Genomic DNA, 19,711 nt, shown 5'->3' with positions numbered 1-19,711 from the left:
AGGCGCTGACCGGTTATGTAAGACCTGATGAGTTAACCATGAGCTTGAGTGGTGGGCCGTCAGGGCCTGCAAGGCCTTCTGTGCTGGCCTAAAAAGATATCTGAATCACAAACTGATGTTAATTATATTTTGTCCATGAATACTTATTAAATAATTCCAAATAGTCTGTCCGCTTCCTTTCATAGCTTCTCTGATGGTTGTGCTGCTTCCAGACATGTATTTTCGTATTAAAGCATTTAACCAATCACATTTCAGCCATCATTTGTTGCCAGGCAAAGAGGCCTTTACAATCTGTTCTGCAGGCCCTCTAACACAGAATAAATGTTGATTAAACTGTTGCTTCGACCAGTCAGATTTTGAGTTGGTTTCAGTAGGGGCCTCTAGCAAGCGTACGGCAACGTCACCGTATTCAGACCCATTGATTGGATAGAAGCCGATATGAGGAACTCTACGAGGCCACTGAATGCACCGCAGGCAGTCCGAGCGCAATATCCTCATGCGCACTACCGCCTAACCTTCATGGAAGGTTATGGACAATATTATTTGCCAGACACAGACCAGATTTCAAGACCACGAAAAACTGATGTTTGTCACGCATCTCGAACCCCAGAAATTTCGGGAATACAAGAAAAATTTCCCACATGCAGCCTTCTCCAGTTTAACACAAGAGCCACGGAGCAGTTTTTGATTGTCTAAAAACAGAACTGACTGTAATGTATGCCATGGATGATTTTGCAGGAAAATCTCCCACTGATCTCCTTGACTTCCTTCATAAGAAAAATCTGAATGAGAGCATGGGGCAGCTGTTCACATTGGTATATTTGGCGGTGACCATTCCCGTGTACACTGCTTCTGTTGAGCGGACATTTTCAGCCCTAAAGCGAATTAAAACTTAGGCCAGAAATACGACAGGGCAGGTTCGACTTTCAGCATTAGCTTCGATGGCGATAGAATGGGACTTTTTGATGGAACTGAAGCGCATGGATAATCTGTATGACAGAGTAATTGAACTGTTTTTGAGGAAAGAGAGGAGGATGGATTTTGTTTACAAATAATCCAAATTTTTGGTGAGTAAAATGTTGCGATTTTTCTAAATAATATTGCAAGTTTATGAATTATTATTGATGTTTTTATGTGTGTCGCTGCAGTAGAAAGGAACTTGTTCACCCCTGGTTTGTCTATTCAATAAAGGCATTTATTGTGGCTACAGGAGTCATCTATCTGCGATGCAGCAGCTCTTTATACTGTATTTCTGCATATTAAGATGGTTTTTATAACCATAAATTAGTTTTTGAGAGGCGGGTTGATTCAGATGGAACACTACTGAAGGCCTAGGTGTGAAATGCACAGTCCGCCACTGGACCAGATGATATGCAAATTTGAGGAACATTACAACCCGAAAATAAACGAAACTGTAGAGAAGTTCAGATTATACTTCTCCCAGTGCGTCTCTCTAAATCCTCCGTTGCAGGAACATTATCATAAGGCTTAACAATCTTATTGTTACACCTTCTACTTGCACCGAACCGTCCTTATTACGAAGTCTTCCTTGCTTTACCGCTGGCTGCTTCTTTCCATTCACCTCCTAGCTCTTTATTTAAACAGTTTTCCTTCTCACTTTTCCGCTCCTTCGCTGTCTTCTCTCTTTTCGTTCAAAATACGCGCCTCCTTGCCTTTTTACAGTCAGCTCCCTTACGTCACACCATGGTACGTTTAGCACAAGTTAATACCGGGAATGCCTGTTAAACATCTTACATTCATGAGTAGCAATTTGCGTAGTGAACACTTCGATGAATGAAACCTGTTACCTTTACAACAGTTGACAAACACGGAATGTAACTTCATAACAACATGTCCTCCAAATACGAACCTGATTGAAAGAAATAATGATAATAAAATCCTTGATGACAGCAACCCTCATAACAGTGACAAAACAATTACATTGACAATCAGGTTGTTATTTTTCAAATGTTTCCTTTTCTTTTTCATAACTTCTTTAACGCACTACTCCGCAGCGAAGCGCGGGTATTTTGCTATTGTATATATAAGTAAGCATTAGAAAAATGTTAAACATGTTATTGATTACAAAATCAATAGGAAGAGGTAAATATATAACAATTACCACGTTTTCTTAACCTTATCTTAGAATATTACAATTTTAATGGATCCGTTAAGTAAAATTAGCACAACCATTTTCTTTCAAGAGTTTAATTTATGACCTTTTAATTAGTTTAACTTAATTCACCACTTATGTTGAAACTGATTCCATCTTTTTTTTTGTGGGTATTATGAGGTCATCGTATGCTTGTTTTGTAAAAATAAAGAGACGACTAAATGCAGATGTCCTTCTAAAAGAAGAATTTTACAGTTTCTCAGCTTTTGACTTCTTTTTTCACCATAATATAGTTAATGTGTGTTGCTCTTCCTACAATTCTATATATTACCAAGTGGTTTTCTCTCTTTTCAAATTGAGTGTTTAAAATCTTCAATTCATGTCTTCTTGTGAAACCTAGTTATGGTGTCCATTTTAGGACATTGTCATTTTTCATTCATCCCATCATCAAGTATCAATATTAATCTGTGTCAAGGAACCATTTGTCATTTCTCACTAGTCATATATCATTTGTATACTCATCGCACATCACTTTTCACTAATTATGCATCACTTGTCCCTCTTCTCTCACTTGCCACTTTTCACTTACTGCTGTCTTGCTGATTTGCTGACTTTGAATGGTCTTATTAAAAAGGCTGAAATTGAAAAATAACCAGTTAAAATTTACTAGTGATAAGTGAAAAGTGATTTGTGAAAAGTAATGAGTGATGAGTGACTAGTAAAATGGCAGATGATACACAATATGCTGAACACTGATGCTAGATGACTAGAGGAGTAAAAAATGGTGATGTCCTAAATGGACAGCATATCTAGGATGTTTCAACCTTCCTTACCTGTGTACTTCTTCCTTACCTTTATTCCTGTCTCTGAGTCCATGCTTGTTTCCCACCACAGAAATGTCACTCTTCATCAGTTCTTGTTTCTCCTGTTAACTCCATCCTACTTTGGCTGCAAAACAGCTTTCCTCCTATTCATGTCCACAATTCCTACAGTTCTTTATGTAGATTTTTTTTACCCTATTTAGTATCAAGGCCATTGTTGAACAGATGGATAAAAAGTTTTAAGGGATGTTGAGGAAGCTAAATGCAGAAAAGTGTTATAGGTAAGAGAAAGCACAAAAAAAGTATCTGCTGATGCAATAAAAAGAGATAAAAATGTGGAAGATGTCATAATACATATATAAAAAGGTTATAAACAGGCAGGAAGAAATGCAAAGAATGAAACTGATCTGTAGAACTGCAGTAGATAAAACTTGAAAGACAAAATGAAAGATAAAATGGAACAGTTAAGAACAGGGGAGAAAAGGTAAAGGAAAATCTCAGAGACCTGACAAACAGTGTAAACCCATAAAAGATTCCTTTTAAATGGGCCAACATACCATGAGAAGCTAAAACATGAAGCATGCAGAAACTACTGGAGAACATTAAGTACTGTTTAGAATTTTGGAAGTTTTTGGTGACAAGGGTAAAGGAAGTAACGAAAATTCTGAGTGCCATCTTCTAACAGATTCTAACAGTTCCTGCCAAGCACTGAAGTAAAGTAATAATAAATGCTGATATGAAGTGTCATGATTATTAGCTATCCATTGCATTGTGTGCTGTAGTCTCCTTCTTTGTTCTTTGTTTAAAATGGCTACACTTTTTTAAAATACCGTTATACTTTAAGACAGTGTACTCATATACAAAGACAAGTATGATATAAGGGTTAAAAAGATTATGTCTTACAGAATACAAGTACAGAATGGTACTGAAAGAGGTTTATATTTAATACTGTATATAGAGGAATTTTGCCGATGAAGGAAGTTACATGGACAACCATCAAAGAGAGTCCAAATGCTAGACTCAGTACTGAGGTTGCAGACTACATTGTGAGACTAATAAAATTTGAATTATAGTACTTAGACAAGTAGTGTTGAATAAAATAGTCTGTGTATAATACGTAATGCTTGAGTTTAAGGTGCTTTATATTATAGAACAGAAACAGCTTGTTGCAACCACATATTAGATGTAAACATTAAGATTAAATATGACAAAGGGACTTACACAAGAAAATAAAGTACATGGTGCAATAGCAAAAATCCAACTATTCCGTTTTATACTCAACGTTGAGACCAAAGTAAGAGTATTATCAGACATCAGAATAATGCTGTAGAGGGTAAACCCCAATGAGTGATTTGTTTAGCAAATTTGTATGAGCTATGGCAAGATTCCAAAGGTTTTCTACAGATAATGAAGTTAACTTTTTAACTTTTTATATCTGAAATAACAAACAAAAAATTCCAGCTACTGTTCAGGATAGAACAATGAGCTACTTTAAGCAGATCTTTCGTAGCACTTTAACTCTGGTTCACTTAATGGTCAAAGTTTCTTCTGTGTCATTTTTGAATGTTCTTCATTCCTTTGCACATTTGCAAGCTTTGTATTATTCTGGTGTTTCACTGTCTTTTTTAATCCATATACATGTTGATGCTAGTACAGATTACAATTCTTTGCAAACCCTGAACAAGAAAGTTCAGATTTGGGATTTTTATACTCTTTTCACCTCCCTACATTTCTATTAGGATGCAATATATTGGTGGTGCTGATTTCCTTTTGCTTCTCTGATTGTCTAATCTTTTATGTTATTTTGCCAGGGTAAAGTCAAAGTACCATCAAAATAAATGGTTTTGATGCCTGCAATTTGTCTTATAAATAAAGTGCTTTAAGACTGTATGTTTATGGTATTTACTGTCTTTCAAATTATTTTTAAAGACTAAAGGGTAAATCTGATTTACATATGAGGAGTTTATTTACCAAACACATAACTGACTGTTTCTTTGTTCTGAAATTGTATCCCACTATGTGAAAAAGAAGTATATAAAGGATTTTAACAGAAAGTACCATAATGCTTAAATGTGAAAGAAAGTTGCATGACCGCTCACTCAAATTTTCTAATTCATCAAGTTACTCATTTAACCTACTCAGTTAACCTACACAATCAACATACAATTAGTTTAAGTCATGTACCGACATGCAGCACCATTTGCGATTTGCCATTTGGCCTTATGTCAGATTGGTCATATGTCGATCACTAGGTGTACAGATCAATGCAACTGAGGCTCTGTGAATCAGTGTTGCATATACTTTTAACTGCTAGTATGGAAAATCACAAACCGATCTCTGAGGCTCACCATCTGTACGCCAGGTCTATGTAAGACAGTGTTTCTCAATCACTGGGTTTTGCTGACAGTGGGTCATGGGTTGTCATTGTTGGTTCATGAGGGGGTTACAGTGGGTTGCCTAAGCTAGTGTTTCTCAAATCCTGGGTTGTGACTTATGTTGCCACCAGTTGATCATAGGTAGCTGTCTTTGGTTCATGAGTGGGTTGCCTAATTAATCAGCAGTGTTTCTAAGTTAGCTCATTTCACCAATGGGGATCCATTATCACACTTATTTCACCAAGGTGGTGGTAGCAATCATCAGTGGATTTAAAAAGGCAAAACTGGATCACAGGAACATAAAGTTTGAGAAACACTAGTGTAAGGAAGGTGGTGTGGGCCGAATGCATAAGAATTAAACACGTGGAGCTTTGCTGATTAAAATAAACCTTAAAGGGCCCTCCAAGAGTCAGAAAACATATGAAACCGAGTGAAATAATAATAACAAAAGATTTATAACTGGTTTTGGTTTTATTCTTTTACTAAGGCCCTTGTACATACAGTAAGTAAAAATTGCGTCCAATCAGTTGACTGTAAATCGGCATATGCCTGTATTTTTCTGTCACTACATATAACAGACTATACAAACCCTAAAGATATAAGGATAAGACTATATTTACAATACACAACAAAATACTGAGATTTGCATAGATAAAATAACTGTATAACTATTGATCATATATTAAACCATTTCTTGAGGGATTCCTTATCTCATTATTTTCATGAAAGTGTGAGGATTTTGCTTTCTTCTCCCACAAAAAAAGCAAAATATTTGATCAAACTCAAACACTATGCTAAATCTTACATAATTGTGACATGGTTAGACAACTGTGACATGTAAAAAAGTAAGTACACCCCAAGTGCTTACTTGTTTTTTTCTTTTTTAACATATGTGGATATATCAAGATTAAATCTTAATTTAGCAGTATCTTTAGGTGACATAATTGGAAAAAAGATGTAAAACTGAACAGATGTGCCATTTTCATTTGTTGAAAAAGCTCTAATAGCTGGTAATGTGCCCTTTGGCAGAAACAACCTCAAGTAGCCATTTCCTATAACTGTATTCACAGCCTGTTTCAAATGCCGTTGTTGCAGAATTTTTACTTCATTCTTTTCAGCCATTTGTTGGTGGATTTACTGGTATGTTTGTGTCATTGTCATTTTGCAAAGTCCACTTTCGGTTGTGATTTATTCTTCTGACAGTCTCACAATATCCTCAAACACTCTCTGGTATATAAGGAATTTATAGTGTATTCTATGATGATGAGGCCCAGGCTCTAATTTAGCAAATCAGCCCCAAAGAACAACATTTCCACCACCGTGCTTTTACAGTTGGTATCAGGTTCTTCTCGTCAAATGCTGTCTTTGGTTTTTGACAAACATTTCTTCTGGTACTGTGGTCAAACAACACTATTTTGCCTCATCTGTCCTAGAGCACAGTCCTTCAGGTCTTTGAGTGGGTGATAATGTTCTTCCTGAACAGGAAAAGGTTCCTCCATTTCGCACCTTCCATGTAAATCTTATTTGGGTACCCTCTTTGTAATTGGTAGACTCGTGCCCTTAGACATCAACAATTGCAAGGTTCAAGCTGCAGGTCCTGTGATGAATTTTTGGCTTTCTTAGAGACTTCTTTCAGCATTTTGCATGCTGTTCTGAGGCTGAACTTGCTGGGGCGGCTTGGCCAGAACAAGTTGCCAGATGTTTGAAAACTTGTTGGTAATCTTCCAAAAAGTGGAATGATTGGTTTTCAATTGCTTGAAGATCTTTTTAAATCCCTTCCCATACTCAATAGGCATCTATAACCTTTTCTCTCAATCTAGGCATAATGATAACACACTTAAACAACAAAGAGTAAATCAAACTAAATGTCTGGGGTTTAAATAAGATGTGTTCCTCCAAGATCCTTTCTATTGATATTCTGATCATTTGACACTGATCTGGTGCACCTGACTCTAATTTTAGATGTTTAATGTAGTGATAATTGTAGGGGTGTATTTACTTATTCCTCGTGCAGAATTTGCATTTATGTTCTTTTAAATTATACAATGGACTACAAAATGTAAATGTGGCTTGATTTTTGTTATATAATCTTTACCTATAGGAAATATTTAAATGAAGATCAAGTCTTGATATGTCCGCATTTGTTAAAAAAGAAAAAACCCTTTCTTTGGATGTACTTACCTTTACACGTGACTGTAACTACCTTATGACATGCATTTAGTAATAAATGTCTACTGGCATTATGCTTCATTCTCAACCTTTTGTTTTGCGGGTGTTGAGCCTACTTGGCAGCTCCACAAAGCTTTCTTGGGCTAAGCTTAGCTGTGCTGTGTAGGTCATATGGCCACCGGCTTTTTACCAGTGAACTCCACTGCAAGATTTGGCTGCAAGAGTGAGTCATGGAAATTGAGCAGAGATTCTTTTTAGATTTAATTATAACATTCATCAAGGTCAAAATTTGGATTGACTGATTTTTTTTTGAGTAAGCCTTATCAGGAGCATAAATTTCCAGACAGCAAGCTCCACCTCAGCAAGGTCACAACCTTGGAGGATATTATGTTAAAATATACAGACAATGCAATCACCGACAAAGACAAAACCATTGACCATAAAAATATAATTCACACATTTAGAGACCACTATAAATCCTTATATTCTACTGAGTTTAAAGAAGACAAGACACAACACAATCTAATGCCTTTCTGGATGTATTACAGATACCACAAATACTTCAGCGCAAAGGAATTGGATAAACCTCTGGCATTATCAGAATTACTGAATCTTATAAACTCACTTAAGAGTGGGAAAGCAGCAGGCCCTAATGGCTACCTTGCCAAATTTTATGAAAAATTTTCAAGTAAGCTAGCTCCCCCTTTATTAGCAACATTTACATAAGCTAGAGATAAAATTTGACCTCAAACTTTTCACCAAGCATTAATTGCCGTCTTTCCTAAGCAAAATAAGGACTTACTACATGACCAATTTCACTTCTGAATAATGATGTTCAGATACTCTCCAAAGTCCTAGCTAGAAGGAATGAGAAAGTGCTTCCTTCAGTAATATCACAAGACCAAGCTGGATTTATTAAAGGCAGACACTTAGCTTTCAATCCTTGACGTCTGTTTAATGTAATATATTCACCCACAAAGTCTAACACCCCAGTGACGATATTATCGTTGGATGCAGAAAAAGCATTTGATATGGTTGAGTGGAACTACTTTTTTACTACATTGGAGAAATTTGTGTTTGGCCCGAACATTTGCTCATGGATCAAACCGCTGTATACCAATCCAGAAGCTTCAGTTTGTATTAACATTAATTCAGACTACTTCAAGCTAGAATGTGGTACTAGAAAAGGATGCCCCTTGTCACCATTGCTTTTTGCAATCTCCATTGAGCAACTGGCAGTTCACTATGGAAATGCTTATGAGATAAAAGGGATTATCAGAGAAGGACTTGAACAGAAAATTTCTCTATATGCAGATGACATGATACTGTATATATCAGATCCACAAAATACTGTGCCTGCAGTCCTAACAGCACTAACAGAATTTCAAAAGATTTATGGTATGGTAATTTGAATAAAAGTGTACTCTTTCCATTAAATTCTCAAGTACACAATATTAGATTGGACACCTTCCCTTTTATCACCCCAGATCAGTTTAAATACCTAGTTGTAAACATAAATCTCTTCAACTGCATAATTTTGCCATTTGTATGGCAAAAATTAAGCAAGACTTGCATAGATGGTCTACCCTTCATCTCACTTTAGCTGGAAGAATTAATACTGTCAAGATGACTATCCTTCCTAACCTTCCTTTTCTATTTCATAATATTCCAATATCCATCAATAAATCATTTTTAAAAAATTAGATTCAACCATAACCTCATTTATTTGGAATTCAAAACATCCATGTATCCAAAGGGTGACCCTACAAAGACGTAAGGCAGAAGGTGTCATGGCTCCACCTAACTTTCAGTTTTATTACTGGGCGGAAAATATACAAGCGATAAAAACCTGGACATTGACACAAACAGATGACCATACACAGGGTTGGTCCGCAATAGATTTAAAATCCTGCAGTACTTATTTATATTCCTTGCTTTGTAACCCAGTAAGTACAAGTCATCACCAGTATACTAACAACCCAATTGTGCTTGATTCACTCAGAATATGGAACCAATGTAGGAAGTATTTTAAGATAGAAAGCTTTAATCTGTGGCACCTCTGCACGAGAACCACGTTTTTCCACCCTTGCAAACGTACACAGTTTTTAATATCTGGAAAACATTTGGGATTAAATCACATAGAGATCTGTACATAGACAATGTCTTTGCATCCTGTGAACAATAACACTCCAAATTTAACTTTCCACCAACACATTTCTTTCACTAACTTCAAATTAGAAACTTTGTTAAACAAAACCTGCCCAATTTTCTTCACCTCTCATCTACCTCTATGCCAGAAAAAATATTGATCAGTCTTAAGGACTCAGACACTATCTCTGTAATATATAAAAACATTTTACAGTCCCTCCCTTTCAAAGATCCAAGAATACAGTGGGAAAAGGGTCTCTCACTCAACATCCGAAAAAATGAGTGGAAGGTAGCAATGCACAGAATTCACTCGTGCTCCATATGCGCAAGCATACAATTATTCAACTTAAAATTATATATCGATCACTTCTGTCTCGTTTAAAATTGTCCAAAATGTTTCAAGGGGAAGGTCCAACCTGCGAACTTTGCAATCAAGTTCTAGCCTCATTGGGCCATATGTTTTGGGTGTGCACCAAATCAATATTATTTTGGACCTAAATCTTTAAATGTCTTTCAGACAGCCTTGGTGCCGCTATCCCTCCTAATCCATTTATAGCTGTGTTTGGTGTACTTCCAGATGGGCTTAAAGTGGAGAAGGACAAACAAACTGTGATTGCCTTTTTCTACACTATTGGCACATAGACTTATCTTGCTCAACTGGAAAAATCCTAATTCACCTATTTTAAGTCAGCGGGTAACTAATGGTATATACTATTTGAAATTGGGAAAAAAAAACAAATTCTCGCTTAAAGGATTTGTACAAAACTTTTTCAAAACCTGGCAAGATCTAATTAATAACATTTTAGAATAAGCATTTAAATGGAGGAAGCAGATTCTCTCCCCTCTTTTTTATTCTATTTATTTTTATTAATTTATCTATTTTCTTATTTTTAATAGCTTAAAATTTTACTCTGGTGGCCTACCTCTCTTTCTCATGAGTTTGGGTTGATGTATTTCAAACCTAGTTTGTTATACTTGACTTGTTTGTATGAAATGTTTTTTTATTTTAATAAAATCAATAAAATGCAAAAAATATATATACAGACAAATTAGTCAAAGTTATCATTTATCTGAGGAAAAAATGCATCAATATTATTAAATGAGAACAGCTCTGCACTGTGTAGTGCTTAAAGGAAACATCTCTGTTGCCATTCTCTTTGTAGTCTTTGTGCTATAAATCTTACCGTAAGCTTGTTTTAAAACTGGTCTGGCTTCTTATACATTTGTGGAACTGGGGTAAACAGGTTTTTCTCAATACTGGTAAAGTAATCACTTTGTCATCCTTTATTTTACATAGTTCCACTAGAGGTTGCAACACTACATGGCATTATACCTTACAGTGGAGTATGAAACATATAAGCAGCAAAGAGAAGTAAACCAAAAAACACATGTATAGCACTGATATGTACCAGGAGCAGGTTTGAAGTAACTTTGATCACATTTTAACTGCTAACTGTATCTAAACCTGCTTTACAATTAAAACCTGTTACAGCTGAAAAGCACAAAGGGTAGAATTGTCAAAGTCTAGCACTCTAAACTGGTGTACTGCATGTTATAGAAGTCTCAATGTTATCAATGTTGAGAGAAGGTGCCATTAAATTATGAAATTTAATGCTTAGTATTAAAAAAAACAAGTTTGATGTAACACTTGAACATTGTATTTGAACCTGATGTTTCTCACTCCAGTCTCCCTTAAATCTTCATGGAGATGGACAACATAACCTTTGTATCTTGTATAAATAAATATAAAAAATGTTGTTATTAACCTCCTACAGAAAATTTGATTTGTTGAGAAGGGTTAAAAAGAGTAATCTACTGAGTAAGAGTTGTTAAATATCAGTGTAAGTTCTCAAAGTGCTACTTTTAAATGTACCGCTAGGTGTGTCACGGTGTCCTTGTTGAAGATTATATTCTACCCCAATTATTCATCCATCCATCCATTGTGTGTACCTCATTTTTCTCTTATATGGTTGCAGGTAACCAAAGTATTATCATGCAGTGTCATACTAAAAGAACAAAACAAGACACTCATCCATGGTGTCTTTCTGACAGCTGCTTTTGGTTCAGTAATTAAAAACTCAATACATTTTACAAAAAAATGAACATTAAGAAAACTGATTTGTTTTGTACAGACTTAAGCCCTGTGTTAAGATAGGAAAAAAAATCACATAAAATGTAAATTTGATTATTTTACCACTGAATGAGAAAATATTTTTAAGAAACTTGTTTTTTGTTTTATTTGCATACAATTTGAAAACACCTATTGCTGTCATCATTTCTTTATTTCTGTTTGTATGAAGAACACTAGCTTCCCAGCTGATCGATTTGAATTGAAATTTTGTAAACACTAGGGGGCTTCACCCCCTGCTCGCCAACTCCCCGGCATGCGCTTTGTGTCTGCCGCTTGCGTATGTGGATTTCACTTTCACCAAACAGCAAATCTTTTTTCATTGGGAATAAACACTACTTTTCTCTGATGGCACCACGAATTAGATGATCTACAAGTCTCCAACTTAAAGTTTAATGCCAAACAGTATCTACATACTTATCACCTATATCCATATATTCAATCTCTTTTCGCTGTTCCTTTATTTCACTGATCTGCATGTGCGATCTTTACTATCAGTTTTTTGTGTATCACGCCAATGTTTTTGAACCTCTTTACGACATTCTACTTTGTCTTCTACTTTTTGTCTTTTATTTCTGACCCTGCTTGGAGCTGAGAGGGCAGGAATTGTGTCTGACAATAGCATTCACACAAATGAGAAATGATTGCACCATGGGCATGGTTTTAAATATTTGAGAGGAGTGCAGTACTTGTCAGAATCTCTTGGCAAAAAGTCTTGTCTCGTAGGACCTGAAATTATATCTCATGGGAGTTGAAATTATCTCTGAGAAAGTCTCGTCCCAGGATTTCCTTTTATAATAGGGAGAGATTCTTCAAAGAAATTTAACTGGAAAGTTGAGTTTTTGATGAGATTTCAAGCATGCTGTACAAGTCTTTGAAAATTTTAAAACTACAATTTAAAAGTTATTGTCAGGTTATTGAAATTGTCCATCTTTAAACAGTGAAGTTTCAGGTTTACCTTGAGGTTATTTGAAGTTGTGCATTTTCCTCTAGTACACATCTCTCAGTGGTAAAATAAATGTCTCATTATAAGACATTGAAGTGTCGGCAGAGTCATGAGTGCAAATGGGAGTACATTACCTACTTGTGTACACAAGTAGACTTTAACATACTGTAGATGTTATCTTTCCATGTGGTATTTCTTTCAAAAATGCTGTGTTTAAAAATAAAATGAACTAAAATTACCCGCAGAACTTCCACAACCAACAGCTAGCAGTAGTACAGAAAAAATGCAATTTTTATATTGCTTGAGTTGCATTCTGTTGTCTTTGAAAGCAATTTAAGCCTCCCTAAGACATTTATGCTCAGTTGTTGACTGCTGGATATTTTAAAATGCTTTTAAATATTATGTGTTTTATACACTCTACTAATACATGTCACTGTTGTTTTTTGAATTTGACTAATTGTTACAAAATATTTAATTATAAATGTGTTATCTTTGTCTTTAAAGAAACAAGTCCCCAAATTAAGCCTCATCATACTAACAATATAGCTGTCCTAACATTTCATAAATGTGAGTCATTTGTTATGATTGATTAGTGTACTTTGAGGATCTTCTTAAATATGTGTCAAATAGAGTTATGAGTTACTTAAATAAACATCACCGTTGCTTATTTCTTTATCCATCAGACTTTAATTTGAATATTTTTAATAAGTTTGAAAATGTGCCTCTTATTGTATAACACAGATGGCAGAACTTCGCCACATTGAAGGTCAAGTCTTACAGGATGATTCTCGAGCAGTGAGTGAACAGGGAAGCAATGTGATTGGACACAATGAGCCAGTTCGTCGGCAGGCTCCTCCTTCTGAAACTTCAGTTAGCACAGATGGTGCAATGGTGTATAATCTGAGCTTCAGCTTTGAAGAGCTAAATAATATTGGCTTGGATGAACAAGTTCGTCACAGCTACCCAAACTGGACAGTATGTACATATATTTTACATACTTACTAATAAGTTAATCTGTATTTGAAATGCATATCATTTAGCAAAGTATTAAGTGTAATTTATATTTGTCACAGAAGCTTCTCCTTACTTACTGTTAGCCTGAATTTGTTGTTTAGAGAAAATAAGGTTAGAAATAAAATCACTATTCATACAATATTCACTCTTCATAATACTAGATGTTTTGATTGTTGAAATTCGATGTTTGCTGTCATTATATCATTTTTTTATTCTACAAAGCAAATTCTGCTGAAGTTAACAAAATTCAATGTAGTCTTGCATAACTACAAGGATAAAAAGAAAATCATTTTATTATTTGCATGTTTTTTAGATTTACTACATTTGCTAAAAACTCATATCTTGGAAAAATTTTGTTACAACTGCTATAGTTGGTAATGTAAAATTAAATAGTGTCTAATTTCAATTTCACATAAAATTAATTTTTTTTCCAAAAAATCTTGTATAATCCATCCAACACTTTCATTTGTCCCTTTTTGACCCCTCAAAAAAAGAGACGTTGCACATGCACACAACCTGAACTAGGAGCACAAATATCTTATATATATATATATATATATATCTATATATATATATATATATATATATATATATATATATATATATATATATATATATATCTTAAATATATAATAAGTTTACTTTATTGGGTATTTGGAGATGTAAATCGATTCAAATTTCTTGAAGTTGACAATCAATTTAATATAAATAGATGAATTATCATCATTTTCCTTCTAGTGAGGGGTTTGTTGCCAGCACACCAACTTGGACTGCCTAGGACACCCTGTTTACCAGCAGTTTCCGCCAGCTTCTTTTGGGGAATTCTTTGGAATGTATAGACCAGTCAAGAAGTATAATCTTTCCAGCTTGTCCTTAGTTTGTCCCACAGTGGGTTACACTTGGCTGGGCATTCTAACTACATGCCCAGACTACACTAGCTGGCTTCACTCGACCAAGAGAAGCAGTAGTTCTACTGTAAAGGACTCCCATATTGCCTAGCTCCCTCAGCATATCACTGAATGTAAGCCCATCAATCATGTGCAGGAAACTTTTTTTGGTTGCTCATCCCCACCTAGAGACCTGTAATTGAATATGAACGTATGCATTGATTGTTAAAACAAAAATCTTTGTCTGAGAACCTGCTTCACCACCACATTCTGTTACAACATGCATAAAACTCCAGCCACTGCATCAATTTTTGCTCTATCCCATTATCAAAATCTCACTTGTGCACAAGGATGTGAGATACTTGAACTCCTCCACATGAGATAGCTGCTCAAGCCTCACATGCAGAGAATGCATCATTTTTTTCCAGGTTCTAATTTTCACTTCCATTGCATCAAGATAAGATGCAGATCATTCCATTGCACAGCATTTGCAAACAGCAGAGATTCATTCTTTAGGTTTCCAGAATGAAACCTGTCCAAATAGTAGCTGCATCTTGGCAATGAAAATCATAAACAACACTCTTCCAGAGTTGTTATTGCATTGGCAGTTAACGGTTTACAAGTGAAGTTCCTCACTACATTGGCTATACACTGATATATATATATATATATATATATATATATATATATATATATATATATATATATATATATATATATATATATATATATATATATATATATATATATATATATATATATATATATATATATATATATATATATATATATATATATATATATATATATATATTTATATATATATATATATATTTATATTCACTTGTGTTTCAGTTGTGAAAAAAAAATACCTATGTTACATTTATCAAATTTAACACTTGACTGTTGCACATCTTGATATTGCAAAGTGAAGAATTAATATCTCATTGAAGGATGCAAGTCGCCTATATGAGTATCCTGTAAGCTCCACACTGATATACACAGGTCTTCCACTCAAACAAAACATGCACAACTGTGTATGAAGTAAGAGAATTAAACCCCACTTCAGGTAGCTCTGTCAGGCTAACGTTCCCTCTCCCATTTCTGAAGAGTGGTGTGCTAACCTTTTTGTGAGGTACTGCACCAATCTGTACAAGAAATGCTGTCAGTCTTAACTGGAGAAAGACATACAATTAAACATGTGCTTTTAAAATGTTTGCATTAAAAATCTGTAGGCCCCGTGTCACTTGCATTATATCTGCATTCTAAAATTTGTCTTCTAACTTGTAAAATGATAAATGGATTTTTTTAAAGTTTTGAACAGGCTTGGCACAAGTTTGTGGTTTAAAAATAAGTTATTTTTATCATATACATGCAATTAACGTACCAGTGAACTGTGTAAAGAAGCTATTTCAATAACAGATCTAGTTTTTTTATACCAGTCCCTGACCTTCCAAATCACTTTCTTACCCTTTGAATGAATGTCTCCTGTCTGATGGCATATTTAAGTAATGTAAGCATTATTGCATATTATAACTGGATGACATAGTTAATCAGACTTGGAGAATCGTCCAATTGCTGCATGTTAAGTTTTGAACTTGTATATATATCCTCTTTAATTAATGTTATTTTTTAGCAGGCACATACACATCGTACCCCAAGCATGTCGAGCTTAAACTCCCAGGAGTCTTCCAATGAGATAAGCAAGCTGACAGACAAGCAACAAGCTGAATACAGGGATGCTTATAGAGAATATATTGCACAGATGGCACAGCTGGAAGTAGGAGGCACCACTGGTGACAAGCCTTTTATACCAAGTGCACCAGGACTGTGTCTCCACTCAAATGCAGAAGACAAAGGAAAGGACGGTGAACCTGAAGGCAGGAAGCCTTACATGAAAAGAGATAGTAACCAACGAAGTGGAAAACCTACAGATATGATAGATTATACATCATCTAGTGTATCTACTGCAGATGCTTCCCCTCTAGATCCCATCACAGAAGAAGATGAGAAACCTGATCAGGTTACTTCTAAACTTCTCCTAGGTAAAAAACTTTCATCTGAGCGAGTTAACATCTTCCAAGGAGCAGATCTGAAGCTTAAAGGAGCTGGTTTGCGCTATCAAAAGCTGACCAGTGATGAAGACGAATCTGGTACTGAAGAGTCTGACAACACTCCTCTTCTTAAAGATGGAAAAGCAGAGAAAACAATGAAGTCTGTTGATCACAAGAATGAAGTGAGCAGGCACTTGGGAAAAGGGAAGGAGTATTTGTCAGATGCCATGCTTGATAAAAAGGATTCCTCTGACTCTGGAGTGAGATCCAATGAAAGCTCCCCCAATCATTCCCTTCATGATGAGGAAGCAGATACATCACAGCTTGAGAAAGCCAATCTGATTGAGCTGGATGAGGATTCATTAGGAAGAAAGAGGGGGATCCCACTAAGTCTCAGTGGACTGCAAGACCCCGCAATTGCCAGAATGTCTATCTGCTCAGAGGATAAGAAAAGTCCATCTGATTGTAGCCTGATTGCCAGCAGCCCAGAAGAAAACTGGCCCCCGTGTCAGAAGGTATTTAACCTGAATAGAACCCCCAGTAATACCACACTGAACAACAACAGCAATGCTCCTTCCTGCCACATTGAGTCTTATGAGGATTCCGAAAGCCTAAGAAGAGACTCACGAAACTTGGAGAACAGCATCTCTCAAGTAATAATACACCCAGGCTCCAGTTCCAGTCCTACAAAAGTGCAGAATGAAAACCTGCGGGGAATCCACCTGAAAAAAGGTTTAACAACAAGCTACAGCAGGCTTATGAAGGATGTGGCTACTCCAGATCTGCACACCGTCGTTTCTTCTGATGCTGTGAGCTTTGGAGAGGAGAGGGAAAGCATCCTTTAGAAGAATGACTAGAAAGGCAAATTTAATGTTGTCTTATTGTCTGGGTTTTGTCAATCTCTGCATTGAATTCCAAAATTGAATTCACCTTTTTTAGATTTTAAAGTGAAGCTGCAGTTTATTCATATCATGATTGGCAAAATATTTTTTTTCTTGCACAGTAAACATAAAAATGATCAAGATAAATATAACAAATCATTGATAATTGATCATTCTAAATTCAATTTATGAAAATCAGCTACAATTTTTAAGGAAGCAGCCTTTCATTTGGATATTGTCGCTAATGCCTTTGGCAAAGCACTACTCTGAAAGGCTCTTGAGTGCTTAAGTAATTTGCTTAAGTGTTTGCTTATGTCTGTTCAGTTCTTTGTTGTCTTTGTGAAGTGGTAGTACAAAATATTGTTAAGTGACTAACCTAATTTGAAACTGCCAGAGTATTTGCTGGGCAAAAAAATGTTTAAAGTTGCCAGTGTTTTAATGTTAAACATGCACAGTTTTGCTTATTCATGTTAGATATTTAAATAATCTGTTGAATGTTGCACTGAGTAATAGGTAAGCTGCTGTATTCCCTTTTTTTATAGTTTATATTTGTGAAACAGTTATGCATCATGTCTGCCATAAATGTAATAGACTTGCACTTAAGAACTTAAAAACTGTCACTTGCTATCATGAGAACCTCCAGTATTTCAGAGTATTTTGTATGAAGTGATGTTTATGGGGACACACAAATAAGGATAAATGATTTATGTACACTCTAATCATAGTCCGCATGTTTCGTGCAGTTGTCCTGCTTACTTGCATGCCTGATTAGAAGTTAAAACATTATCCCATGTATCAAAGAATGTTAATGGTTTACGTGATAGTTGGCATTTGTCTGTAGAATCAAACAGTACTACATATGATAGAAGGGTTAATGTTTAACTGTTTGATGTTTCCTTATTAGCACGTTAAATCCCCATTGTGATTTGTAGTATGAACTTTGTCAAATATTTATTAAATATACATTTGATGTGTATTGTATGTATTCTAAATGTATATTGTGATGTAATGTGTTTGAATAAGTATCTAAAAAAATAAACAACAAAAAGCAAAACCTGTGCAGTTCGGTTCTGTCATATACTATTTAGTATGAACTTTATCCAAAACTGGTCAACAAAAATTCCAAATTAAAATATATCATTTTTGTTCAAAACCTTGAGATAGTATGTACATTAAGACACTCTAGAAAAACAAGGGAATCAAGGAATGAAATTATTTCTTACTGGTCAAAATTGGTATGTTTTTAGTACAGTATTATACTTACTTTTTCACAGCAATATCTGTTTTTGTATGATTAATTGAACATAATTTTGTTCCCATAATGTTAATTGAAGTTAAAGATTGAAAACGGGGAGTTAGTATTCTTTCCTATCCTTCATTTGTTTATCTTGAATTTATTGACTTTTTTGTGTCTTTTAACAAAGAAACAAAAAGCATTTTTAAGATGTAGTTGAATAAGAAGCCCAAGCCCCATCAAAAATCCTCCGAACCAGCACCGCAATATTCACCGGGCCAGCAGGCAAGTGGCGGCACCTCATCAACCTCCATCAAGAAGGTAAGATGTTTCTGATTAGGACTGTGGCGAAGGCCAAAGGGTTTTAATGCATGGTCTAACTGTATCATATCTGACCAGTTACCAGTGTAGGGACCTAATGCTCCATTAAACAAGAACCTGTGGTGACAGTAGGAAACTTCTTAAGAGCAGATGTCATACAAACGTAAGAAAGTTTTAGTTCAAATAATCTTGAACACATGGAATAAATTACCAAGTAGTGGGATGAAAAGTAGGACTTTAGGAGCGTCAAGTCTTAACTTGATTACTTTTGGCAATTATAATTGAATAAACTTGTCGGGCTGAGTTGTTCTAAAGGGCCCTGTTTTCACATCCTTGCTGCCATCTCAGTGGAATTATTTTGTCATCAGTGTCTCTCTTTGGGCTTTCTCCAGATACTCCGCTTTCCTTTAACGTCTGTAAATGTTTTGTGCATTGATGTTTTTCTCTGTTTGCCTGATATGAGTGAGAATTCTCTGGGATGAGCTGACGTTTCTCATTTTGCTTGCGATTCTCATATGTAAGCTCATTCACACCTGGGGTGATGATCTTTATGTGCGGTACCAGTTTGCGTGAATGCAGCTTGCTTTAACATTACCTCACATGGAGTGGGTGGAAAATAC

General features: G+C 35.3%; 1 protein-coding gene across 10 annotated transcripts in view; it reads left to right on the top strand.

Moving 5' to 3' along the window:
- LOC120526030 (kinase D-interacting substrate of 220 kDa B-like) overlaps positions 1–18,590 on the top strand; it is a 149,332-nt gene extending 130,742 nt beyond the window's left edge. For 6 of the 10 annotated variants that reach the window (XM_039748867.1, XM_039748865.1, XM_039748863.1 and 3 more), the window contains 2 exons: positions 13,442–13,675; positions 16,238–18,590. In XM_039748867.1, coding sequence (XP_039604801.1) covers positions 13,442–13,675; positions 16,238–17,500 — 1,497 coding nt within the window. In that variant the 3' untranslated portion in view covers positions 17,501–18,590. The remainder of the gene's footprint in view (positions 1–13,441; positions 13,676–16,237) is intronic. The other 4 variants (XM_039748868.1, XM_039748866.1, XM_039748864.1 and 1 more) reach the window with 1 other exon arrangement.
- The last annotated feature ends 1,121 nt before the right edge of the window (positions 18,591–19,711 follow it).

The sequence above is a fragment of the Polypterus senegalus genome, chromosome 3 (genome assembly GCF_016835505.1).
Source record: "Polypterus senegalus isolate Bchr_013 chromosome 3, ASM1683550v1, whole genome shotgun sequence".
Taxonomy (NCBI): domain Eukaryota; kingdom Metazoa; phylum Chordata; class Cladistia; order Polypteriformes; family Polypteridae; genus Polypterus; species Polypterus senegalus.
This window is presented reverse-complemented; position numbering and strand designations above follow the sequence as displayed.